The sequence below is a fragment of the Bombina bombina genome, chromosome 3 (assembly GCF_027579735.1).
Source record: "Bombina bombina isolate aBomBom1 chromosome 3, aBomBom1.pri, whole genome shotgun sequence".
NCBI lineage: Eukaryota > Metazoa > Chordata > Amphibia > Anura > Bombinatoridae > Bombina > Bombina bombina.
In genome coordinates, this window is record NC_069501.1 from 858,398,170 (window position 1) to 858,425,847 (window position 27,678).

A 27,678-nucleotide genomic window follows, 5' to 3' on the forward strand; every position below is an offset into this window, starting at 1 on the left:
ATGCTAGTGTAATCTAATTGTATTTTCTATCAGGCCTGTGTCTAACTGTCTATCTGACTTACACAGCATAGTGTTGTTATAATTGCTGCCCTACGTAGCAGCCAGCCAGTGCGACCACTCATAGAGTCATATGTGCATTGCACTTCTTAACATAATTTTAATATTAAAATCTAAAATTTTCAAATATTTTGCTAGTGTAATGTAACTTAATTTTCTATCAGTCCTGTGTTTTTGTCACTTACACAGCATACTGTGTTAAATTGCTGCCCTACCTACCATCCACGACTCATATCTGCCAGCCTGTCTGCCAGGCCCAAGTAGCCAATTAGTGGCACCAATCACAATTCTTGTAACAGTAATAATAAAAAAAAAATCATAATTTTTGGCTTTGGGTGTGGCTATTCATGCAGGCCATATAGAGCTGCCACCATTCGGTGTCGTATCAGCTATTAAACTAATAAGAACAGTACTACCAAAATACAGCCAATGAAGGGCCTTAGGAAGACTGAGCCAAGGTTGGATTGTAGTATATGGTTAGGCTAATCATGATGGCCATGTAGACCACCACCACAGAGAGTCCTGGAAGTAACAGGGATGATGAGATGAAAGTGCTAAGAATAGTACTACTTGAAACATGGGTGGTAATCCAAGACCGCTTGGATTTATTTTTGTATTGGGTGCGGCTAATCATGCAGGCCATATAGAGCTGCCACCATTCGGTGTTGTATCAGCTATAAAAATAATAAGAACTGTACTATCAAAATACAGACAATGAAGGGCCTATGAAGACTGAGCAAAGGTTGGATTGTAGTATTTTGTTCAGCTAATCATGATGGCCATGTAGACCGCCCGTAACAGGGATGAAAGTGCTAAGAATAGTACTAATTGAAGCAACCGAGTTAGCCATGGGTGTTAGTCTAAGACCACTCGGCTTTTTTTTGGGTTTGGGTGCAGCTAATCATGAAGGCCAGATAGACCTGCCACCATTTGGTGTTGTAACAGGTATGAAAATGCAAAGAACAGTACTACTTAACACAACCTACTTACCATGGGTCCCAGAGCATATGTTTGGTTGTTATATTTTGTAAGGGTAATCATGCAGGCCATATAGACCTCCACCGATAGGGTGAGTATGAGTAACAGCTATTAAAATGCGAAGGACATTACTAATTAACACAACATAGTTACCATGGGTCGCAGACCAAGAGCAGATGTCTTATTATTATATTTTGTATGGGTAATCATCCAGGCCATATAGACCTCACCAAATAGGGGGAGTTACATAGATTAAAGTGCTAAGAATGGTAGTACTTAAAACACAACCTCGTTAAAATAGGTAGCAGACCACATGTCTTATTATTATAATTTTTCAGGGTAATCTGGCAGGCCATATAGAACTCCCCCGATAGGGGGGGGGGGACAGGGATTAAAGTGCTAAGAAAAGTACTAATTAACACAAGCTAGTTGGGTCCAAGAACGCATGTTTGATTATTAGAATTTATTAGGGTAATTATATATCTAACAAATCTATCTATTTCTCTTCTATCGATTCTGTCTAACTATCAATCTATGTATATCTATCTATCCTATCTATCACTATCAATCTATCTTCTGTCCGGGATGTTTTGAGACAGCCACTTTGGGAATGTTAGTTGATTTAGACCCATTATGGCTTAAAAGCAGACTCTGCATCAACTATGTAATTTTCCATGGGAGTTTTGCCAGGGATCCCCCTCCAGCATGCAACAATCCAGGTGTTAGTACCCTTGAAACAACTTTTACATCACTATTGTGGCCAGAAAGAGTCCTTGTAGGTTTTAAAGTTCGCCTGCCTATTGAATTCAATGGCGGTTTGCGAACAATACCGGAAGTTCGAGTCCGCCGTTCGCGAACCGAAAATTTTAGGTTCGCTACATCACTAATTCCAAATACTCTCACCCCCTTTATTCTCACTGATATATATTTCAAGAACACTATTTTTCCTTTTTAGTTAGAGGTAGTAAAATTATTATATGTTTGATTAAGGTCAAATATTGGTTATCATAAAGGTATTATTGGGTAGCTGTTTATGAATATACATTTTTCATGGGCAACATATAATTTATTATATTTTAATTATTAATGTAATTTTTCATTTAGCCTTATTTTAATTATCAATGTAGGGAGTTGAGTGAAACACAACACTATTCCATACATATTTGTTTGCGTTTTTTAGATGCAGTAATGCACAGAGAGGTCATTATCTTATCTTGTTTAAAAAATCGTAATTACAAGTTATTTCATCTTCTTTTTTTTTTTTTTTACAAGTGTTAACATGGCACAAGGGTGTAGTGATTAGATAGGTATTTCATTACTGATATTTATTTTCTCACTGTGATCATACATATATGTATCATGATATATGTATGTGCATTAGAGTTTGGGTTTTATCTTCTATTTCACTGTGATCATACACTTTGGAGCAGAGTAGGCAGAATACTTTTGTTTATGGTTTTGATATATGTGTCCACATTAGTGAGGGCTTTACACATTTTTTGAGCTATGTAAGTCCTTGTTTGCCTGTTAGGGTGCTGTCATAAGTCTCACCCTTATTGGTTCTCATGTTTGGGTATCGTCATTAGCCATGCCAAAGATGGGTGGACACTGTGACATCGGCGTTGCAAGGATTTTTGTTATCTATTCCAACACTGCTCATGGTGTGGTTCAATATGCAATTGGGATCAGTGTTTTATTAGGTGGGAGGTGGATTTATTGTATGTTATAGTCAGTATTGTATTTGGTTTTAAAGGGACGGTCAACACCAGAATTTTTGTTGTTTTAAAAGATAGATAATCCCTTAATTACCAATTCCCCAGTTTTGCATAACCAACCCAGTTATAATTATACATGTTTTGCCACTGTAATTACTTTGTATCTAAGCCTCAGCAGACTGCCCCCTTATTTCAGTTCTTTTGACATACTTGCAGTTTAGCCAATCAGAGCTGTCTCCATGGTAAATTAATGTGCATGAGCTCAATGTTATCTATATGAAACACGTGAACTAATGCCCTCTAGTGGTGAAAAACTATCAAAATGCATTTAGATTAGAGGCAGCTTTCAAGGTCTAAGAAATTAGCATATGAACCTCCTAGGTTTAGCTTTCAACTAAGAATACCAAAAGAACAAAGCAAAATTGGTGATAAAAGTAAATTGGAAAGTTATTTAATATTACATGCTCTATTTGAAACATGAAAGTTTTTTTTGGACTTGACTGTCCCTTTAATGGCCGATGGTGTTGTGGCAGCGTTAATGATTGATCAGTAATTGAGCTTCTTTGGGGCACACTTGATAAAAAACAAAATTTATGCTTACCTGATAAATTTATTTCTCTTGTGGTGTATCCAGTCCACGGATTCATCCATTACTTGTGGGATATTCTCCTTCCCAACAGGAAGCTGCAAGAGGATCACCCACAGCAGAGCTGTCTATATAGCCAGTGGCGTCACTAGGGGGTGCGGGCCGCACCTGGGTGACACCCTCCAGGGGGTGACACCAAAATTTTTTTTTTTTTTTTTTACATTTTATTGAAATTCAAAGAAATACAATGTTGAGATGCATAGATTATTTTATTAGAGGCTGGCATTTGTGAACATTAGTGGGACTGGGGAAGTTGTAGATACACAATTGTTTTGCCCCTTTAGCCAGTGCTGCAATTTCAACAAATAGTTTTCCCGGCTGCTTTTGCTTGTTTGTACTTTGCTCCTCCCCTGCCCAATTTCACTATGAATGTTGTGGGTGTGCCATGGGGCTTGCAAAGTTGCACTGCTAGCCTAAACCTGCCTGCCTATCTGTGCTCACTGCTCAGTGACATGCGGCCCAGGGCTGTGCACTGACAGACTTGGAACAGAGTAAGGCCCAGATTTGGAGTTTGGCGGTAGCCGTGAAAACCAGCGTTAGAGGCTCCTAACGCTGGTTTTAGGCTACCTCCGGTATTTGGAGTCATTAAAAAAAGGGTCTAACGCTCACTTTTCAGCCGCGACTTTTCCATACCGCAGATCCCCTTACGTCAATTGCGTATCCTCTTTTCAATGGGATTTTTCTAACTCCGGTATTTAGAGTCGTGTCTGAAGTGAGCGTTAGAATTCTAACGACAAAACTCCAGCCGCAGAAAAAAGTCAGTAGTTAAGAGCTTTCTGGGCTAACGCCGGTTCATAAAGCTCTTAACTACTGTACTCTAAAGTACACTAACACCCATAAACTACCTATGTACCCCTAAACCGAGGTCCCCCCACTCGATTAAATTTTTTAACCCCTAATCTGCCGACCGCCACCTACGTTATACTTATGTACCCCTAATCTGCTGCCCCTAACACTGCCGACCCCTATATTATATTTATTAACCCCTAACCTGCCCCCCACAACGTCGCCGCCAGCTACCTACAACAATTAACCCCTAATCTGCCGTCCGCACGCCGCCGCCACCTACATTATAGCTATGTACCCCTAATCTGCTGCCCCTAACACCACCGACCCCTATATTATATTTATTAACCCCTAATCTGCCCCCCTCAACGTACCCTCCACCTGCCTACACTTATTAACCCCTAATCTGCCGAGCGGACCGCACCGCTATTATTATAAAGTTATTAACCCATAATCCGCCTCACTAACCCTATAATAAATAGTATTAACCCCTAATCTGCCCTCCCTAACATCGCCGACACCTAACTTCAATTATTAACCCCTAATCTGCCGACTGGAGCTCACCGCTATTCTAATAAATGTATTAACCCCTAAGTTAAATATAATTTTAATCTAACGAAATTAATTAACTCTTCTTAAATAAATTATTCCTATTTAAAGCTAAATACTTACCTGTAAAATAAATCCTAATATAGCTACAATATAAATTATAATATTATAGCTATTTTAGGATTAATATTTATTTTACAGGTAACTTTGTATTTATTTTAACCAGGTACAATAGCTATTAAATAGTTAAGAACTATTTAATAGCTAAAATAGTTAAAATAATTACAAAATTACCTGTAAAATAAATCCTAACCTAAGTTACAATTAAACCTAACACTACACTATCAATAAATTAATTAAATAAAATACCTACAATTAAACCTAACACTACACTATCAATAAATTAATTAAATACAATACCTACAAATAACTACAATGAAATAAACTAACTAAAGTACAAAAAATAAAAAAGAACTAAGTTACAAAAAATAAAAAAATATTTACAAACATAAGAAAAATATTACAACAATTTTAAACTAATTACACCTACTCTAAGCCCCCTAATAAAATAACAAAGCCCCCCAAAATAAAAAAATGCCCTACCTTATTCTAAATTACTAAAGTTCAAAGCTCTTTTACCTTACCAGCCCTGAACAGGGCCCTTTGCGGGGCATGCCCCAAGAAGTTCAGCTCTTTTGCCTGTAAAAAAAAAAAACATACAATACCCCCCCCCAACATTACAACCCACCACCCACATACCCCTAATCTAACCCAAACCCCCCTTAAATAAACCTAACACTAAGCCCCTGAAGATCATCCTACCTTCCGGCAGATTAGGGGTTAATGTTTGAAGTTAGGTGTCGGCGATGTTAGGGAGGGCAGATTAGGGGTTAATACTATTTATTATAGGGTTAGTGAGGCGGATTAGGGGTTAATAACTTTATTATAATAGCGGCGCGGTCCGGTCGGAAGATTAGGGGTTAATAAGTGTAGGCAGGTGGAGGCGACGTTGTGGGGGGCAGATTAGGGGTTAATAAATATAATATAGGGGTCGGCGATGTTAGGGCAGCAGATTAGGGGTACATAGGGATAATGTAAGTAGCGGCGGTTTACGGAGCGGCAGATTAGGGGTTAATAATAATATGCAGGGGTCAGCGATAGCGGGGGCGGCAGATTAGGGGTTAATAAGTGTAAGGTTAGGGGTGTTTAGACTCGGGGTACATGTTAGAGTGTTAGGTGCAGACGTAGGAAGTGTTTCCCCATAGCAAACAATGGGGCTGCGTTAGGAGCTGAACGCGGCTTTTTTGCAGGTGTTTTTTTTCCAGCTCAAACAGCCCCATTGTTTCCTATGGGGGAATCGTGCACGAGCACGTTTTTGAGACTGGCCGCGTCCGTAAGCAACTCTGGTATCGAGAGTTGAAGTTGCGTTAAATATGCTCTACGCTCCTTTTTTGGAGCCTAACGCTGACATTATATACTCTCAATACCAGAGTTATTTTAAAGGTGCGGCCAGAAAAAAGCCAGCGTTAGCTACGCGGGTCGTTACCGACAAAACTCTAAATCTAGCCGTAAGAGAGCAGAATTTTCATAGTTTGCGCGCCTAAACCTTTTCTTCAGTGATTTATTTTAGAGTGCTCTGTTTATCTTTCATTTAATGTTCTGCTCAGCCAGAGAGCAGCTCTAGGCATGAGCTTCATAATTAATGCAGTGCAGTTTACATATTTTGTATGTGTGTGTCTGAGTTTTTGTGTGTCTCAGTGTTTTTGTGTGTGTGTCTGAGTGTGTTTCCGAGTGTTTGTGTGTGCATCTGAGTATGTTTTTAAGTGTGTCTTGAGTGTTTGCCTGTGTTTTTGTGTGTGTCTGCTTTCTGGGGGGGGGGGGTGACACCATGACTTACCGCACCGGGTGACACCAACCCTAGTGACGCCACTGTATATAGCTCCACCCCTAACTGCCACCCCCAGTCATTCGACCGAAGACAAGCAAGAGAAAGGAGAAACTATAGGGTGCAGTGGTGACTGTAGTTTAAAAAATAAATAACACCTGCCTTAAAATGACAGGGCGGGCCGTGGACTGGATACACCACAAGAGAAATAAATTTATCAGGTAAGCATAAATTTTGTTTTCTCTTGTAAGGTGTATCCAGTCCACGGATTCATCCATTACTTGTGGGACACCAATACCAAAGCAATAGGACACGGATGAAGGGAGGGACAAGGCAGGCGCTTAAACGGAGGGCACCAATGCCTGTAAGACCTTTCTCCCAAAAACAGCCTCCAAAGAAGCAAAAGTATCAAATTTGTAGAATTTCGAAAAGGTATGAAGCGAAGACCAAGTCGCCGCCTTACAAATCTGTTCAACAGAAGCCTCATTTTTAAAAGCCCATGTGGAAGCTACTGCTCTAGTGGAATGAGCTGTAATTCTCTCAGGAGGCTGCTGGCCAGCAGTCTCGTAAGCAAAGCGGATTATGCTTCTTAACCAAAAAGAAAGAGAAGTTGCCGAAGCCTTTTGGCCTCTCCTCTGTCCAGAGTAAACCACAAACAAAGCAGATGTTTGACGAAAATCTTTAGTGGCTTGTAAATAGAATTTTAAAGCACGGACCACATCAAGATTGTGTAATAGACGTTCCTTCTTTGAAGAAGGATTAGGACATAGTGAAGGAACAACAATCTCCTGATTGATATTCTTATTAGATACCACCTTAGGAAGAAACCCAGGTTTGGTACGCAACACTACCTTATCAGCATGGAAAATGAGATAAGGAGAATCACATTGTAAAGCCGATAACTCCGAAACTCGTCGAGCCGAGGAGATAGCTACCAAAAACAGAACTTTCCAAGACAACAGCTTGATATCTATGGAATGCAAAGGTTCAAACGAAACCCCTTTGAAGAACTTTAAGAACTAAATTTAGACTCCATGGCGGAGCAACAGGTTTAAACACTTGATTCGAACTAAAGCCTGACAAAACGCCTGAACGTCTGGAGTATTAGCCAGACGCTTGTGCAAAAGAATAGACAGAGCAGAAATCTGTCCCTTTAAGGAACTAGCCGACAATCCCTTCTCCAATCCTTCTTGGAGAAAAGATAATATTCTAGGAATCCTGACCTTACTCCATGAGTAACCCTTGGATTCACACCAATGAAGATATTTACACCATATCTTATGATAGATTTTCCTGGTAACCGGCTTTCGAGCCTGAATTAAGGTATCAATGACCGATTCAGAGAAACCACGCTTTGATAAAATCAAGCGTTCAATCTCCAAGCAGTCAGACGCAGAGAAATTAGGTTTGGATGGTTGAAAGGACCCTGAAGTAGAAGGTCCTGCCTCAGCGGCAGGGTCCATGGTGGACAGGATGACATGTCCACCAGGTCTGCATACCAAGTCCTTCGTGGCCACGCAGGTGCTATCAAAATCACTGAAGCTCTCTCCTGCCTGATCTTGGCAATCAGACGAGGGTGCAGAGGAAACGGTGGAAACACATAAGCCAGGTTGAAGGACCAAGGCACTGCTAGAGCATCTATTAGCGTTGCCTTGGGGTCCCTGGACCTGGTCCTGTAACAAGGAAGCTTGGCGTTCTGGAGAGACGCCATGAGATCCAGTTCTGGTTTGCCCCAAAGTTGAATCAACTGAGCAAATACCTCCGGATGGAGTTCCCATTCTCCCGGATGAAAAGTCTGCCGACTTAGAAAATCCGCCTCCCAGTTCTCGACTCCTGGGATATGGATAGCTGATAGATGGCAAGAGTGAACCTCTGCCCATAGAATTATCTTTGAAACCTCCAACATTGCTAGGGAACTCCGTGTTCCCCCCTGATGGTTGATGTAGGCTACAGTCGTGATATTGTCCGACTGAAATCTGATGAACCTGACCACAGCTAGCTGAGGCCACGCCTGAAGAGCATTGAAAATCGCTCTTAGTTCCAGAATGTTTATTGGAAGGAGTGCCTCCTCCTGAATCCACGAGCCCTGAGCCTTCAGGGAGTTCCAGACTGCACCCCAGCCCAGAAGGCTGGCATCTGTCGTTACTATAGTCCAATCTGGCCTGCGGAAGCTCATCCCCTTGGACAGATGGACCTGACATAGCCACCAGAGAAGAGAATCCCTGGTTTCTTGATCCAGATTTAGTAGAGGGGACAAATCTGTGTAATCCCCATTCCACTGACTGAGCATGCAAAGTTGCAGCGGTCTGAGATGTAGACGGGCAAATGGTACTATGTCCATTGCCGCTACCATTAAACCGATTACTTCCATACACTGAGCCACTGAAGGGCGAGAAGTGGAATAAAGAACACGGCAAGAGTCTAGAAGTTTTGACAATCTGGCCTTCGTTAGGTAAATCTTCATTTCTACCGAATCTATCAGAGTTCCTAGGAATGAAACTCTTGTTAGAGGTGATAGAGAACTTTTTTCTTCGTTCACCTTCCACCCATGGGACCTCAGAAATGCCAGAACAATGTCTGTATGGAACCTTGCGATTTGAAAAGTCGACGCCTGTATCAAAATGTCGTCTAAATAAGGGGCTACTGCTATACCCCGCGGCCTTAGGACTGCTAGGAGGGACCCTAGAACCTTCGTAAAGATTCTTGGTGCCGTGGCCAACCCGAAGGAAAGAGCCACAAACTGGTAGTGCCTGTCTAGAAAAGCAAACCTGAGAAAATAATGATGATCTTTGTGTATCGGGATGTGAAGATAAGCATCCTTTAAGTCTACGGTAGTCATATATTGACCCTCCTGGATCATAGGAAGGATGGTTCGAAAAGTCTCCATCTTGAAGGATGGGACTCTGAGAAATTTGTTTAAGATCTTGAGATCTAAGATTGGTCTGAATGTTCCCTCTTTCTTGGGAACCACAAACAGATTTGAATAGAAGCCCTGCCCCTGTTCCTCCTGCGGAACTGGGTGGATCACTCCCATAACTAGGAGGTCTCGAACACAATGTAAGAATGCCTCTCTCTTTATCTGGTTTGCAGATAAATGTGAGAGATGAAATCTCCCTTTTGGGGGAGAGGTTTTGAATTCCAGAAGATAACCCTTGGACACAATTTCCAATGCCCAGGGATCCTGGACATCTCTTGCCGAAGCCTGGGCGAAGAGAGAGAGTCTGCCCCCTACTAGATCCGTTTCCGGATCGGGGGCTGCTCCTTCATGCTGTCTTAGAGGCAGCAGCAGGCTTTTTGGCCTGTTTCCCCTTGTTCCAAGCCTGGTTAGGTCTCCAGACCGGCTTAGACTGGGCAAAAGTTCCCTCTTGTTTTGTGTTAGAGGAAGTTGAAGCTGCTCCACTCTTGAAGTTTCGAAAGGGCCGAAAACTAGACTGTCTGGTCCTTAATTTGTTGGACCTGTCTTGAGGAAGGGCGTGACCTTTTCCTCCCGTGATGTCAGAAATGATCTCCTTCAGTCCAGGCCCGAATAGGGTCTGTCCTTTGAAGGGAATGTTGAGAAGTTTAGACTTTTAAGTCACGTCAGCTGACCAGGATTTAAGCCATAGCGCCCTACGCGCCTGAATAGCAAAACCTGAATTTTTAGCCGTTAGCTTGGTTAAATGAACAACGGCGTCAGAAACAAATGAATTGACTAGCTTAAGGGCCTTAAGCTTGTCAATAATATCTTCCAACGGGGTTTCAACTTGTAGAACCTCCTCTAGAGACTCAAACCAGAAAGCCGCAGCAGCAGTGACTGGGGCAATGCATGCAAGAGGCTGGAGAATAAAACCTTGTTGAATAAAAGGTAACCCTCTAATTTTTTGTCCATTGGATCTAGAAAAGCACAACTGTCCTCGACAGGGATAGTGGTACGCTTAGCTAGAGTAGAAATTGCTCCCTCCACCTTAGGGACTGTCTGCCACAAGTCCTGTGTAGCGGCGTCTATAGGAAACATCTTTTTAAAAACAGGAGGGGGAGAGAACGGTACACCTGGTCTATCCCATTCCTTAGTAATAATTTCAGAAAACCTCTTAGGGATTGGAAAAACATCAGTGTAAGTAGGTACTGCATAGTATTTATCCAATCTACATAATTTCTCTGGGACTACAATAGTGTCACAGTCGTCCAGAGTTGCTAAGACCTCCCTGAGCAATATGCGGAGGTACTCAAGCTTAAATTTAAATGTAGACATATCAGAATCAGGTTGAAGTATCTTCCCTGAATCAGAAAAATCACCCACAGATTGAAGCTCCCCTGCTTCAGCTTCAGTACATTGTGAGGGTGTATCAGACATAGCCACTAAAGTGTCAGAGAGCTCTGTATTTATTCTAGTCCCAGAGCTGTCTCGCTTTCCTTGCAATCCTGGCAGTTTAGATAATACCTCTGTAAGGGTATGATTCATAACTGCCGCCATGTCTTGTAAGGTATACGCAATGGGCGCGCTAGATGTACTTGGCATCCCCTGAGCGGGAGTTATAGGTTCTGACACGTGGGGAGAGTTAGACGGCATAACTTCCTCCTTGTCAATTTCTTCTGGTGATACATATTTTAAAGCCAGAATATGGTCTTTGTAATCTATAGTAAAATCAGTGCATTTGTTACACATTCTAAGAGGGGTTCCACAATGGCTTCTAAACATAATGAACAATGAGTTTCCTCTATGTCAGACATGTTTAAACAGACTAGTAATGAGACCAGCAAGCTTGGAAAACACTTTAATAACTGTGAACAAGCAAAAAATACAAACGGTACTGTGCCTTTAAGAGAAAAAAACAATCACAGAAACTGCAAAACAGTGAAAAAAGCAGTAAATTCTACAAAATTTTTACAGTGTGTATAATAGACTGAAATAGCATTGCACCCACTTGCAAATGGATGATTAACCCCTTAGTTTCAAAACCGGATAAAAAAAACAATATAACCATTTTTAAACAGTCACAACCAACTGCCACAGTAGAGCTCTACTGTGGCACCTACCTGCCCATACAACGACTTTGGAAGGCACAAAAACCCTTTAGAGGGGTCCTATATGTCAGGGGACTCCTTCAGGGAAGCTGGATGTCTCAAGCTGCAAAAACTACAGCGCAATTAAGGCGCGAAAATAGGCCCCTCCCAACATGTACTCACAGTGAGAGGGCCTTAAAAAACTATCCCTAGGCAAAATCTAGTCAGCCATGTGGAAAAACTGGGCCCCAGAATAAAGTTTTATCACCATTTGTAATAAACGTTTATATACATCAAGCAAACGTTATATCTATTAAGTAATGAGAGTAAATTACAAAAATATTACCCTTTACAGCAAGCATGATACCAGTCGTTATTAAATCACTGTAATCAGGCTTACCTTAAATAAATCAGGTACTGTCAGCATTTTCTAGCTTATCATCTCTCTAGAAAAATTTAAAACTGCACATACCTCAGAGCAGGTAATCCTGCACGCTATTCCCCCAGCTGAAGTTACCCATCTCTTCAGTTATGTGTGAGAACAGCAGTGGATCTTAGTTACAACCTGCTAAGATCATCAAAAACCTCAGGCAGACTCTTCTTCAACTTTCTGCCTGAGGCTAAAATAGTACAACTCCGGTACCATTTGAAAATAATAAACTTTTGATTGAAGATAAACTACATTAATTCACATCTCTCTAGCTACTTCCCTTGTCGAGAGCTGCAAGAGAATGACTGGGGGTGGCAGTTAGGGGAGGAGCTATATAGACAGCTCTGCTGTGGGTGATCCTCTTGCAGCTTCTTGTTGGGAAGGAGAATATCCCACAAGTAATGGATGAATCCGTGGACTGGATACACCTTACAAGAGAAAAACACATTTTGGAGAAATTTGTACCTGATTATTAGGACAGAGAGTGGGGTCAATATTCCCTGGGGCACTACATCTGCAAATAAAGGGGTATGTTACCCTGTTTGTCACATTAACATAATACTCAATTGACATTTGGAGATTTGTTAGGTCTTATTGACTTGACACTATGTAACTTTTGTAAATGTGATTGGATACTTTGGTAACAGCAGTATTCTGATTGGAAGATGTATATTTAAACTTGTGTGCTCAGATTAATATGCCTGATAAAACAGCAGGTTGTCTGCTGAAAAACACAATGTATCTTTTAGGGACTCATGTAAGGAGTTCCCTTTTAATGATGTTTTAATAGATATTTTATATTTTTCACATCATTACTGCTTTGTATTGTTCCGTTCCTGGAGTTGCTTTTTGATTCCACTCTCTATTGGATGGTTCCTGAGGCTGGATGTTCAGTCAGCTGGCCCACTGCAGAGAGGCCGGTCTGCTTCTACTAGCACATGAGAGTGCAATTCTTTTTGTGAGTATGTTCACTTGCAACCCTCAATTTAATGATGTATACATATATTAAACAATGTTGCTCCTTCTTATTGTTTTATAGGCATTCTTTAGAACTGCAAAACAATGCCCTTAATACTGAATAACCAATATAACCATAGCCAACCTAGCTATTGAAGACTCAAGCCTGCATTTGCTCTTCCGAATAAGTCAAGTGGTGTGTGGAGCTTGGCCATTGAAAAACAACTGCAGCAAGCAAGATGTTAATTTGTTTTGAAAATGTTAGGGCTTGGCTGATATATTCTGTAACAAGCCAACAGAAATGCATTGTATTTACAAGGTGTTTACTGTTCCTTTAGTAGTAATAGAACCTACCTTTTGTATATCAACAGATTATAGATAAACCCTTTGATTCTAATCTGTTACCAAAATCAAGTTGTGTATTACAAATTGCTAATGTTTATTTTTTAATATGATAAAAATGGATATATTTTTGGAACTCAAAGGAAAATTCTTGTTAATGATGTCGAGTTCCATGTCTTGTACCTATTTTCATGTAGTAGAGATCTGCAAAAACACACCACTAAATGCTTTTCAATTAATTTAAAATAACAATAATGTCGGGAAAATTACTACAACTATTCGTTTAGACTTATTGACATAACAAACATTTTTGAACCATTTAATTATTTCGGTTAAATTATTAGATCAACTTACACTATGTTTGGATGTGAAAAAGTAGTAATTTTTTTTTAAATATTTAAGTAATAAAATACTGATCCAACACAAAAAAAAATGTCCAGATATGTTTTACTTGTTTTCATTTACCTAATGGTTGCACATTGTTTGAATGATAATGTCACAAAAAATAGACACAAACATACAAATGTCTGAAAATTGATACAAATATAAAGATGATTAAATGCAATTAGAATACATAGTATGGTGTAAGATCTGTGAATTTAAGATTTTCTGAACATGGCAGTTAAAATATATTTAATAATCTAATATAATCATATTTTATCTATTACTAAAAAATGTACACTTTTGGTTGTGCCAATGCCTTGACATTTGTACTTATGCCTTCTATTTTACTGTAAACCCTTTTAACCTTATAATAAATAAAGTGTATAGAAAGAGTAGCACAGTGATAACCAGGAGACTGGATGATAGCTTAATTTTGTTTGTAAAAGCAATAACAAAAGCAATGTAGAACTAAGAGGCCTATTTAAATCCATTAGAAAGAGTTGTATGTTTAGTGGGTTTTTTTGTGTCCCAAAGCAATTTCAGCCCATTAGAAAACCAAATTATTGTGTGGTTTTCAGTGGCTTAGCACCATGCTATCTATCAGAAAATATTTTCTAGCAGCATTTCACATTATTTTTAGGACACTGGTAAGGCTACAAATCATGTAGAAACTGGTGTGAACATTTTTTTCTGATTTATTGGAATGGAGTGTTCTCAATACAATGTATCTGAAAGGTTTTTGTGATGTGTGTAATCACAACAAACCATTACTAAATTGTGTAAAAACGTTTGAATTTGAAAAGTTTTTCGAGATTGAAATCTCAGGGAGGATGATATTTTTGTATTTATTTTCTATTTTTATTTACTATATATTTTTAAATACATCTTGCATGAATTATTAAAAATATAATTCAATAAACAAATTATCAAGGAATAAAATCTGAAAAGTTTTTGCCGTGTAAGGTCATGAGAAACAATTACAAAACTGCAAAAACAAGGTTTTCTGAAGGCCTTGAATTTGAAAAAATAAATGAAAAAACAGAATTTATGTTTACCTGATAAATTACTTTCTCCAACGGTGTGTCCGGTCCACGGCGTCATCCTTACTTGTGGGATATTCTCTTCCCCAACAGGAAATGGCAAAGAGCCCAGCAAAGCTGGTCACATGATCCCTCCTAGGCTCCGCCTACCCCAGTCATTCGACCGACGTTAAGGAGGAATATTTGCATAGGAGAAACCATATGGTACCGTGGTGACTGTAGTTAAAGAAAATAAATTATCAGACCTGATTAAAAAACCAGGGCGGGCCGTGGACCGGACACACCGTTGGAGAAAGTAATTTATCAGGTAAACATAAATTCTGTTTTCTCCAACATAGGTGTGTCCGGTCCACGGCGTCATCCTTACTTGTGGGAACCAATACCAAAGCTTTAGGACACGGATGAAGGGAGGGAGCAAATCAGGTCACCTAAATGGAAGGCACCACGGCTTGCAAAACCTTTCTCCCAAAAATAGCCTCAGAAGAAGCAAAAGTATCAAACTTGTAAAATTTGGTAAAAGTGTGCAGTGAAGACCAAGTCGCTGCCCTACATATCTGATCAACAGAAGCCTCGTTCTTGAAGGCCCATGTGGAAGCCACAGCCCTAGTGGAATGAGCTGTGATTCTTTCGGGAGGCTGCCGTCCGGCAGTCTCGTAAGCCAATCTGATGATGCTTTTAATCCAAAAAGAGAGAGAGGTAGAAGTTGCTTTTTGACCTCTCCTTTTACCGGAATAAACAACAAACAAGGAAGATGTTTGTCTAAAATCCTTTGTAGCATCTAAATAGAATTTTAGAGCGCGAACAACATCCAAATTGTGCAACAAACGTTCCTTCTTTGAAACTGGTTTCGGACACAGAGAAGGTACGATAATCTCCTGGTTAATGTTTTTGTTAGAAACAACTTTTGGAAGAAAACCAGGTTTAGTACGTAAAACCACCTTATCTGCATGGAACACCAGATAAGGAGGAGAACACTGCAGAGCAGATAATTCTGAAACTCTTCTGGCAGAAGAAATTGCAACTAAAAACAAAACTTTCCAAGATAATAATTTGATATCAACGGAATGCAAGGGTTCAAACGGAACCCCCTGAAGAACTGAAAGAACTAAATTGAGACTCCAAGGAGGAGTCAAAGGTTTGTAAACAGGCTTAATTCTAACCAGAGCCTGAACAAAAGCTTGAACATCTGGCACAGCAGCCAGTTTTTTGTGAAGTAACACCGACAAGGCAGAAATCTGTCCCTTCAGGGAACTTGCAGATAATCCTTTTTCCAATCCTTCTTGAAGGAAGGATAGGATCCTAGGAATCTTAACCTTGTCCCAAGGGAATCCTTTAGATTCACACCAACAGATATATTTTTTCCAAATTTTGTGGTAAATCTTTCTAGTTACAGGCTTTCTGGCCTGAACAAGAGTATCGATAACAGAATCTGAGAACCCTCGCTTCGATAAAATCAAGCGTTCAATCTCCAAGCAGTCAGCTGGAGTGAAACCAGATTCGGATGTTCGAACGGACCCTGAACAAGAAGGTCTCGTCTCAAAGGTAGCTTCCAAGGTGGAGCCGATGACATATTCACCAGATCTGCATACCAAGTCCTGCGTGGCCACGCAGGAGCTATCAAGATCACCGACGCCCTCTCCTGATTGATCCTGGCTACCAGCCTGGGGATGAGAGGAAAGGGCGGGAACACATAAGCTAGTTTGAAGGTCCAAGGTGCTACTAGTGCATCCACTAGAGCCGCCTTGGGATCCCTGGATCTGGACCCGTAGCAAGGAACTTTGAAGTTCTGACGAGAGGCCATCAGATCCATGTCTGGAATGCCCCACAGCTGAGTGACTTGGGCAAAGATTTCCGGATGGAGTTCCCACTCCCCCGGATGCAATGTCTGACGACTCAGAAAATCCGCTTCCCAATTTTCCACTCCTGGGATGTGGATAGCAGACAGGTGGCAGGAGTGAGACTCCGCCCATAGAATGATTTTGGTCACTTCTTCCATCGCTAGGGAACTCCTTGTTCCCCCCTGATGGTTGATGTACGCAACAGTTGTCATGTTGTCTGATTGAAACCGTATGAACTTGGCCCTCGCTAGCTGAGGCCAAGCCTTGAGAGCATTGAATATCGCTCTCAGTTCCAGAATATTTATCGGTAGAAGAGATTCTTCCCGAGACCAAAGACCCTGAGCTTTCAGGGATCCCCAGACCGCGCCCCAGCCCATCAGACTGGCGTCGGTCGTGACAATGACCCACTCTGGTCTGCGGAATGTCATCCCTTGTGACAGGTTGTCCAGGGACAGCCACCACCGGAGTGAGTCTCTGGTCCTCTGATTTACTTGTATCTTCGGAGACAAGTCTGTATAGTCCCCATTCCACTGACTGAGCATGCACAGTTGTAATGGTCTTAGATGAATGCGCGCAAAAGGAACTATGTCCATTGCCGCTACCATCAACCCGATCACTTCCATGCACTGAGCTATGGAAGGAAGAGGAACGGAATGAAGTATCCGACAAGAGTCTAGAAGTTTTGTTTTTCTGGCCTCTGTTAGAAAAATCCTCATTTCTAAGGAGTCTATAATTGTTCCCAAGAAGGGAACCCTTGTTGACGGGGATAGAGAACTCTTTTCCACGTTCACTTTCCATCCGTGAGATCTGAGAAAGGCCAGGACGATGTCCGTGTGAGCCTTTGCTTGAGGAAGGGACGACGCTTGAATCAGAATGTCGTCCAAGTAAGGTACTACAGCAATGCCCCTTGGTCTTAGCACAGCTAGAAGGGACCCTAGTACCTTTGTGAAAATCCTTGGAGCAGTGGCTAATCCGAAAGGAAGCGCCACGAACTGGTAATGTTTGTCCAGGAATGCGAACCTTAGGAACCGATGATGTTCCTTGTGGATAGGAATATGTAGATACGCATCCTTTAAATCCACCGTGGTCATGAATTGACCTTCCTGGATGGAAGGAAGAATAGTTCGAATGGTTTCCATCTTGAACGATGGAACCTTGAGAAACTTGTTTAAGATCTTGAGATCTAAGATTGGTCTGAACGTTCCCTCTTTTTTGGGAACTATGAACAGATTGGAGTAGAACCCCATCCCTTGTTCTCTTAATGGAACAGGATGAATCACTCCCATTTTTAACAGGTCTTCTACACAATGTAAGAATGCCTGTCTTTTTATGTGGTCTGAAGACAACTGAGACCTGTGGAACCTCCCCCTTGGGGGAAGTCCCTTGAATTCCAGAAGATAACCTTGGGAGACTATTTCTAGCGCCCAAGGATCCAGAACATCTCTTGCCCAAGCCTGAGCGAAGAGAGAGAGTCTGCCCCCCACCAGATCCGGTCCCGGATCGGGGGCCAACATTTCATGCAGTCTTGGTAGCAGTGGCAGGTTTCTTGGCCTGCTTTCCTTTGTTCCAGCCTTGCATTGGTCTCCAAGCTGGCTTGGCTTGAGAAGTATTACCCTCTTGCTTAGAGGACGTAGCACCTTGGGCTGGTCCGTTTCTACGAAAGGGACGAAAATTAGGTTTATTTTTTGCCTTGAAAGGCCGATCCTGAGGAAGGGCGTGGCCCTTACCCCCAGTGATATCAGAGATAATCTCTTTCAAGTCAGGGCCAAACAGCGTTTTCCCCTTGAAAGGAATGTTAAGTAGCTTGTTCTTGGAAGACGCATCAGCCGACCAAGATTTCAACCAAAGCGCTCTGCGCGCCACAATAGCAAACCCAGAATTCTTAGCCGCTAACCTAGCCAATTGCAAAGTGGCGTCGAGGGTGAAAGAATTAGCCAATTTGAGAGCATTGATTCTGTCCATAATCTCCTCATAAGGAGGAGAATCACTATCGACCGCCTTTATCAGCTCATCGAACCAGAAACATGCGGCTGTAGCGACAGGGACAATGCATGAAATTGGTTGTAGAAGGTAACCCTGCTGAACAAACATCTTTTTAAGCAAACCTTCTAATTTTTTATCCATAGGATCTTTGAAAGCACAACTATCCTCTATGGGTATAGTGGTGCGTTTGTTTAAAGTGGAAACCGCTCCCTCGACCTTGGGGACTGTCTGCCATAAGTCCTTTCTGGGGTCGACCATAGGAAACAATTTTTTAAATATGGGGGGAGGGACGAAAGGAATACCTGGCCTCTCCCATTCTTTATTAACAATGTCCGCCACCCGCTTGGGTATAGGAAAAGCTTCTGGGAGCCCCGGCACCTCTAGGAACTTGTCCATTTTACATAGTTTCTCTGGGATGACCAACTTGTCACAATCATCCAGAGTGGATAATACCTCCTTAAGCAGAATGCGGAGATGTTCCAACTTAAATTTAAATGCAATCACATCAGGTTCAGCCTGTTGAGAAATGTTCCCTGAATCAGTAATTTCTCCCTCAGACAAAACCTCCCTGGCCCCATCAGACTGGGTTAGGGGCCCTTCAGAGATATTAATATCAGCGTCGTCATGCTCTTCAGTATCTAAAACAGAGCAGCCGCGCTTACGCTGACAAGTGTTTATTTTGGCTAAAATGTTTTTGACAGAATTATCCATTACAGCCGTTAATTGTTGCATAGTAAGGAGTATTGGCGCGCTAGATGTACTAGGGGCCTCCTGAGTGGGCAAGACTCGTGTAGACGAAGGAGGGAATGATGCAGTACCATGCTTACTCCCCTCACTTGAGGAATCATCTTGGGCATCATTGTCATTATCACATAAATCACATTTATTTAAATGAATAGGAATTCTGGCTTCCCCACATTCAGAACACAGTCTATCTGGTAGTTCAGACATGTTAAACAGGCATAAACTTGATAACAAAGTACAAAAACGTTTTAAAATAAAACCGTTACTGTCACTTTAAATTTTAAACTGAACACACTTTATTACTGCAATTGCGAAAAAACATGAAGGAATTGTTCAAAATTTATCAAATTTTCACCACAGTGTCTTAAAGCCTTAAAAGTATTGCACACCAAATTTGGAAGCTTTAACCCTTAAAATAACGGAACCGGAGCCGTTTTAAACTTTAACCCCTTTACAGTCCCTGGTATCTGCTCTAAGCCATCTCCGTGGAGATGTTGCCTGTACAACGGCAAAGAGAATGACTGGGGTAGGCGGAGCCTAGGAGGGATCATGTGACCAGCTTTGCTGGGCTCTTTGCCATTTCCTGTTGGGGAAGAGAATATCCCACAAGTAAGGATGACGCCGTGGACCGGACACACCTATGTTGGAGAAAAAGCTGTTTGAATAGCTTTTCTAATGTTTTGTAATAACAGTCAGTATTTGATCTTAGAGCAGGGATGATGTTTTTAATATATTTATTAGAACTCTTTTTAATTTATTATACATTATATATTTTTATATATGTTGCTGAAATTGTTAAAAAATATAATTCAATAAACTAATTATCAAGAAACAAAATAAAGATAAATGCCACTATCTAAATAATCTTCTTTTGTGCATGCTTGGTCATTCATTCAGTTATTAAAGGATCCTCATTCATAGATACAAAGTAAACTTATATCCCCATTTTTTTGTCAACATACAATACTTTCTTGAATTCTATAATATGTTTTTAAAACAGATCTATATAAAAAACATAAGCAAGAAAAATTCCTGCGCCAAAATAATTTATTCAACTTTTGCAATATTTTACATCCTCAGACAGAGAGAAGACCTTGAAGAATAACATTGCAGATCAAAAATAGTATTTTTCTTTTTCGTTTAAGTATGAATACCAGTAACTTCAGTGATTTTGGTCTTGTTTTATTTATTATTATTCACAAACACTTTGATTTACCAATTTATATACCTTTTCAATTACTTGCAAAAAACGTAATAATTGATATTTCTTTCAAAACCTCTGTTTTAAATATATATAATATTTCTATGTAATATTTTTTTCCCCCCAAAAGGATAAAATCTTCATAGGTATTAAAATGCAACTAAAATCATATTTTATTTTCAGCTTTCAAAAAAATGGTAAGCTAGTTTCTTTATTATTGATGGAGATAAACAAGAAATATTAAGCACCGTAGTGTTTGTGAATAATAAAATATGGAAAGTATAACAAAGTATATATAAATATAAATTACAGGGTGGTAGCTATCGTAAGCATTCACAATGTCAAAAACAGGCTCAATTAATTTGACTCTGATTAATGTCTGGCATCCAGAGTAGGCTACACTGCACAGAAAAGCAATGTATTAAAGCCTTCTATAAGAGACAGATGGTTAATAATAATATTATTTGTGATTATATATGGTAGATTATCGTATTGATATAAAAAATACATTTGGACACTGATCAACTGGTTTCTCTGTTTTGCAGTTCATGAAAGTTTTTAAAATATATGTTTTTGTTCTGCAATGTAGGTATTTTACAAGCACACTTTACAACCTGCCACAAAATAAAATAATCTGTCTAATTTTTAATTAAGATCTAAATTCGAGAACATTATAAAAAAAACCTAAAATAAAGCCAAACAAAACACAGATCAAGTAATCCAAACTCTGAAACCTTACAAATAAGAAAATATGTTTTATAAAGTAAAAAGTTAAACCTAATCTATGTATCTTCTTTTACATCACACTTAAAAATAATAATAAAAAAAATAATAATATGAAATTAACCATGTAAGACCAATAATTAACCTGTTAAAGGTTGGTCAAAATCCAATAACTGTATATTGAAGTAAGTAAGGTTAAATACACTATTCCATATTAATTTTATTTAGTTATTTGAATAATAGGATCTGCTTTAATATATGAGTATAAATCAAACATATCACATATATTACAAAAGGAACAAAAAAGGCAAAAATGTTACCTGATTCTATAATTATAGAGCCTTCTTACAGAGCAGGCTGTCCACATTAAAAAATAGTTTACATTCAATTCTTTAAATTTTCTTAAAATACTGCAATCACTATATTGTTTTACAAGAGAAAAAAATAACAGATTTCTAACACTTTACTATTCATGTATAACAGCTGTTCTGATAACCATTATTCAGCAACAACATACTTTGTGACTAATGTGCAACATAGAAACATGAAATATTTGGTACAATAGTGCTTGAAATAAACCTTAAACTAAATTACATATTAAATGTACATACATTTATCATTAGCCTACTTTAAAAGTAAACATTAAAATATGATTTATTTATAGGTATTCTGCCGCGTTTCCAAATAAATCTTCATACTTTTGAGAAATAAAGTTTACCTGAAAAGGTTAAGTACATTTTCCTGCGCTGTAACCCTGTTACAACTTTCTTTATCCAATCATAAGAAAAATATAACAATACCAACCCCATTCAACCCCTTTGCAAGACAAGGGTCTAGCAAGTAGATATGTACCTTCAGAGGTTTTGTGAAGCGGAAGAAGAAGGCGACCCTTCGTGCCGTTTGGCTATTTTCATTGCCAAATTTTTTCTCATGCAACAGCAACACGCTAAAATCTGAATTTGCACAGATTTTAGCGTGTTGCTGTTGCCCAAGAATTAAATTGTGAATGAAAATAGCCGAGCGGCACAAAGGGCTGCCTTCTGCTTTCAGAGGTTCACAAAACCTCTGAATGCACATCTCTACTAGCAAGAATTATTTCTCCTTTGGCAGAGAGGTAACGTTATTGGGACTTGCAAACATTGCTCTGCAGTGTCTTGCAAGCACCTGCAACATTAGAATGGGTCTAATTAAAATTTTCAGTAGACTTAAAAGTGTCTATTAATATTGATTAGAGTCACCATAATGTTGTGAGTGACTGTTATAATCTATTGTACATTCATTTATCACAGAAAACTCCTCCTCTGATGCCTTGTGATTTGCTGGAGACCCAACATGCTACGTTAATAACATTTAGAAGTTTAGATCTTTGTGACTGGGCATTTGGCATCAGTTTCAATTCTTTTTGCGTCTGATGTACTCTGGCAAAATTTAGGCACTTCTACAAAGTCTTGGTTAGAAAACAGTATACAACTTAAAGAATTCAAGACTTTCTTGTGTATGACAGTCATACTGTGCAAAGTTTTTTTTCCGTTTAACCCAACCTATTTAAACATAGCTTTTTTAATACACCTTATATATGAGTGTGGTTTAAATGCTCTATATTTGTGCTTAAACATATTTCCATATCTGATGGTGCCTTTCTTGCTTGGTCTTCTCTGTTGAGGGAAAAATCTCATGGCTATTTATTAATGGCTAAAATAAATATAAATCAGTTAATATTCACAACTGAACACATTTACATCAGTCATGGGTTTTGTAAACTTTAAATGATTTGGATCATTTAAAACGTACAATATAATGGGGACCACACCATCCACATCTGCTATAGATATAACAGGAGGTAAGACAATATTTTTAAGGGGATCTAGTATACAAAATATTAAAAAGTAAACTTTACCCATTAACATTTTAACATCACAGCTGGTATCAGGTAGTTAACTACTTCATGTTGGAATATATTAAGCATATCATATATATTATTATTCCATAATATAGCAGCACTAGCTTCTTAAAAGTTTTTTTGTCCGTAATGAGAACGGAATCCTTTTTTTAGCATGCAGTTTGTGGCAACTCTATAGAGGAGGAGATGGGATAGTATGTACAATATGAGTGTTTTGCTATCTTCTGTGGATCTTCATGATGCTCTGCCCCGCTCTTGCTGATTACTTCAGTATGATCTGGTAAAAAAAAGGCACAACAATGAAAGTTAGTTCTTAAATGACTTAATGTAATCAATGCATTGGTCATACTGCTATTGCACATGTTTATGTAAAGAAAAATAATTGCTCATGTTTTTGACTTCACTATATTGTGGTAAAGAAACCCAGATGATCAGCTTGAGATTTCACCCTAGAGTACAGAATATTTTTCTTTCACAGCATTTACATTATTAAAATATGGATTAACAATAAATGACTTGGGTAATTGGGCATTTTTTGTTCAGTTCCAATGCTCATTTGGATGATTTGTATCTTATTAGTTATCAGACAGTAATAATGTCTCCAGTATTTTGAAAATTGTAGATACCTCAACCTCATTCTTTCATTTACTATTTATGAAGCTCAACATCCACCAGAACTTCACCTGTACAGATATCCATTCCTAATACAAAAGATAAGTGTTCCTTAGCAGAAAAAAACTATCCCTTTATTAATCAGTAAAAGTACTTCTTTTTTTGTTGAAAGAGCATCAATCTTTTTTCCCCCCAAGTCTACACAAATGAAGCTTCCTTAAAGGGAGACTGTTAACCCAGTAAACCAGTTAAAATCATCTGCCAACTGGAAAAATCAAGGCTGGTGATTGGATGCTACACATATATGCCACCCCTGATTGGTTAAGTAGCTGTGTTCAGCCCCAGACAAATACTGTATTGTTGGTCTGAAGCTGATTTAACTATGTGTTTACCCTTTTGCAGGAGTTAAACATTAAACAGTGCAATAAGAAATTGCTCTTTTACTTTAAAGCATTTCTTCTTTCAGCTTTATATCCCTTTAAGCTCCTGCGATGGAAATATTTCCTTCTAATATAACATCTAAAAAAAACAATTAACGCTAAATGCTAAGGGCTTCATCAAATTTCACCTGTATCTAAATAACTGATACAAGTAATAATGGTCCTTAAAGTCTCTAAATTGTTAGTATCGGTTGTTAAGCTTACAGCTGGAATGTAATCTACCCCTATTTTATCTGTAGAACGTAAAACAAACAACATTATACCACACATTTAAATTATTTTATTTTAAGTATTTAAAATAACATAAATACAAAGCCTGGTACACAGTTTACGTAGAGCTGATATCCTCTTGAGGTGATAAAGACAGAAAAGAAACAACAAAAAACTACATGAAAACAGTAGGGTTGGAAGCACATAGAAAGCATAGCCATGTTAGCAAGTATTGACAAAAACCATTCTGTTTTCATTCATATATAACATTTGATTTATCCAAAGCTCCTGTACACAGAATCTGTATACAAATAGTTATATGTATAATATTAGTAGCAATAACAATATTTAATATATTTCCCCCAAATAGTTGCTTTCTTTATATCCTTAATTGCATTAGTGGAAAAAATGTAGACAGCTTGGTAAATGTTGGAAAACAAAATGAGTGAGGAGTCTGGGCCCATTTGTAGTTAACTTTATTCTCTGTATATTTTTACCTAAACACTTGGAAACACAAGTGAAATTGCTTTGGGAATATAGACGATTAATAGTAATAAAGTAGATGAGGTTGAAAAAAGACAGAAGTCCATTAAGTTCAACCTATACAAATCTTAATATACTTATAATAAAAGCTTGAGTAGAGCTTAAATTAATCACATTAAAAAGGTGACCCATTTCACACAAGCAATCTTATCCCTGAATTCTGTTTATAGCCAGAAATGTATCTAAAGGTATTTACTACCTCTTTAGGTAATAAGTTCCACAATTTGATTGCTCTTAACGTGAAAAAAAGTTTACCTTGCTGGGGATTAAATCTCCTTTCCTCCAGCCTTAAATTGTGCCCTCTTGTCACAAACAAATTTTTTTGGAATAAACAGAGCTTCCACCATCTCTGTATATGGGCCTTGAACATTTTTATGTAATGTAATTATGTCACCTTTCAAACGTCTTTTTTCTAAAGTAAACAGACCCAGTTTGGCTAACCACTCCACATTCTTAAATTCTCAATTCCCCATATTAGTTTTGTGGTCCTTTTCTGAACTTGTTCTAAGTCTGCAATGTATTTTTGAGACTAGTCCTTTGCCAAGTCTAGTCCCATTTAAATAATAGGTTGTCTATCTAATTTTCCATTTACCTGCCTATTATTCAAATTTTTGTAAATCCTGCATCTTACACAACTTTGTATCATCTGCAAAAATAGAGATGTTGCTAATTTGCAAAATGAAAGTATATCACATCAACTGATCCTCCTTTATCTATATTTGTATTAACTTCCTTGTAGAATCTAATTAGATTAGTTGCTCATAAAACCATGCTGATATGAACTCATAAGCTTGTTTACATGAATATACTCATCAATATAATCCCTTACGATCTCTTCAAGTATCTTGATCCTGGATCAGCCCGGTTTCCCTTTTTAAAAAGTGGCACCACATCAGCTTAACACCAGTCCTAGGGTACTATGCCTGAGGATAATGAGTCTTGAGTAGAGTTATGGCTATAACAGTTCCCGTAAAACCCTTGGGTGTTTTCCATCTGGGCCTGGAGTTTTATTTACCTTAATATTATTATATTATATTCTCTAGAGATAACCCAGTTAATAGTATGGACTTGTATGTTCTAGTTTGTTTCAAAGTATCTCTCACTGGTTCCTCTCTTGTGTATACTAAATAAAAGAACTGGTTTAATACCTCAGTTTTCTCCCTGTCACTGTTAATCATGCTACCCTACACACATTTTAATGTACCCATATTTTCCGTCTTAGATTTTTGCCATTTATGTACTTAAAAAACCTTTTAGGGTTTGATTTAGAATCCTTTGCAATTAATCTTTTGTTTCCAATTTTGGCTAATTTGATTGTTTTTTTGCATGCTTTGTTACATTCCTTATATAATTTAGAATGTTAAATGTGTACTATTTTTGTTCTGATTCTGTTATTGTAATGATTTAATCAGAGTATAGCTACTTGTATTACTAGACTTTACTTCTCTGAGAGGAATAAAGCTATTTATGATGGAGTAACTGTGAAATGGCTTTTGGCAGTTTATGTGAACTTGTGTAACAAAGTGGAATAACTTTCATTCTGTTTTTCAATATTCTTTCATAAATCAGGGGCCTTTAAAACAATCATCATACAGGAATACCTTGATTAGTTACATGATACACATTAGTGAGGGTTCATCTCCCATGGACTCACCCAGTTTTAGAATAAGACCTAGTCATACCAAGGTCTGTATTTCTACCACCTACTGCCGTAGTAACCATAACCACATCCTTCTCCTGTTAATTGTATGTTGTGCATTTTCAGAAGCTGTAATTAAAAATATGGTAGAAATAGGATAACATCAGTCTGAGGTTAGACAGGGTTGAGATACAAAGGTAACATACCTTTTGTAACTCCTATTTAAATTAAGGGCTATTAGTGTATTTTTAGCTTATTTTAATAAAACTTTTTTTTTTACCATTTCTTACTCGTTCGCTAACACTGACTAATGCTGGACTAACATACTTTCCAGTCCATCCATTAATCTATATATCTATCCACATGTTTATTACTAATCTACTCAGTGTTAATCATAAAAAACAAACCCACTACAGTTTATTACTAGTAGAAATGTTCAACCAGGTGTTTATGTGCATATACAAATATTGTAAATCATCTACCTAATGTATTTGATGTATGGGTGAATTGAGATAGAGTCTCCAAACAACCCCCTATCACTTAAATACATCATACAACACACACACAATACCCTATTTCACCTAAGAAATCTCATATCCCTCTAGTGCATATACAATAATCTATAAAACTTGTCAAATGAGCCCTCTTTTGAAAGAGGAAAAGTCGGTCTTTCAAAATTGGCATATAAAGCAAAAGTAGGTGGCATCACCTGTTTTACCTTCCACAATACCTAGAGATAAAACTTTTAATTGAAAGCAACCACTCAGATGAGTGGTTTAGCCAGCAGCAATGTGATTTCCTTAATAATGACAGCTAGATTAATTTTATCTTGCTTGGGGTTCTAAAATGGATTACAGTAACCCTAGCACTAAACAGATCAAGTGAGCCTTGGATCTATTGAGGTCATTTTCAAAGGAGGGGTATCAATTTTGGATGTCTACCTTGCAACCACTATAGCAACAGAGATCACCTGATAGAACCTTAGGCCACCTATGCTGCTTCCTACAATGTGTAGCTATTCTTAAATGAAAGCAACAACTGCAAGATAATAATAATTAAAAATATCACACAGCAGTTCTCTAACTTAACCCTT

The 27,678-nt window shown here is 38.6% G+C and overlaps 1 protein-coding gene across 8 annotated transcripts in view; it reads right to left on the reverse strand.

Moving 5' to 3' along the window:
- Positions 1-20,346: 20,346 nt before the first annotated feature.
- MBNL2 (muscleblind like splicing regulator 2) overlaps positions 20,347-27,678 on the reverse strand; it is a 514,609-nt gene continuing 507,277 nt past the window's right edge. For 4 of the 8 annotated variants that reach the window (XM_053707828.1, XM_053707827.1, XM_053707826.1 and 1 more), the window contains 2 exons: positions 26,601-26,714; positions 23,285-23,418 (listed from right to left, as the gene is read on the reverse strand). In XM_053707828.1, coding sequence (XP_053563803.1) covers positions 26,643-26,714 — 72 coding nt within the window. In that variant the 3' untranslated portion in view covers positions 23,285-23,418; positions 26,601-26,642. Of the gene's footprint in view, positions 23,419-26,600; positions 26,715-27,678 lie in introns of all 8 variants that reach the window. The other 4 variants (XM_053707834.1, XM_053707829.1, XM_053707832.1 and 1 more) reach the window with 1 other exon arrangement.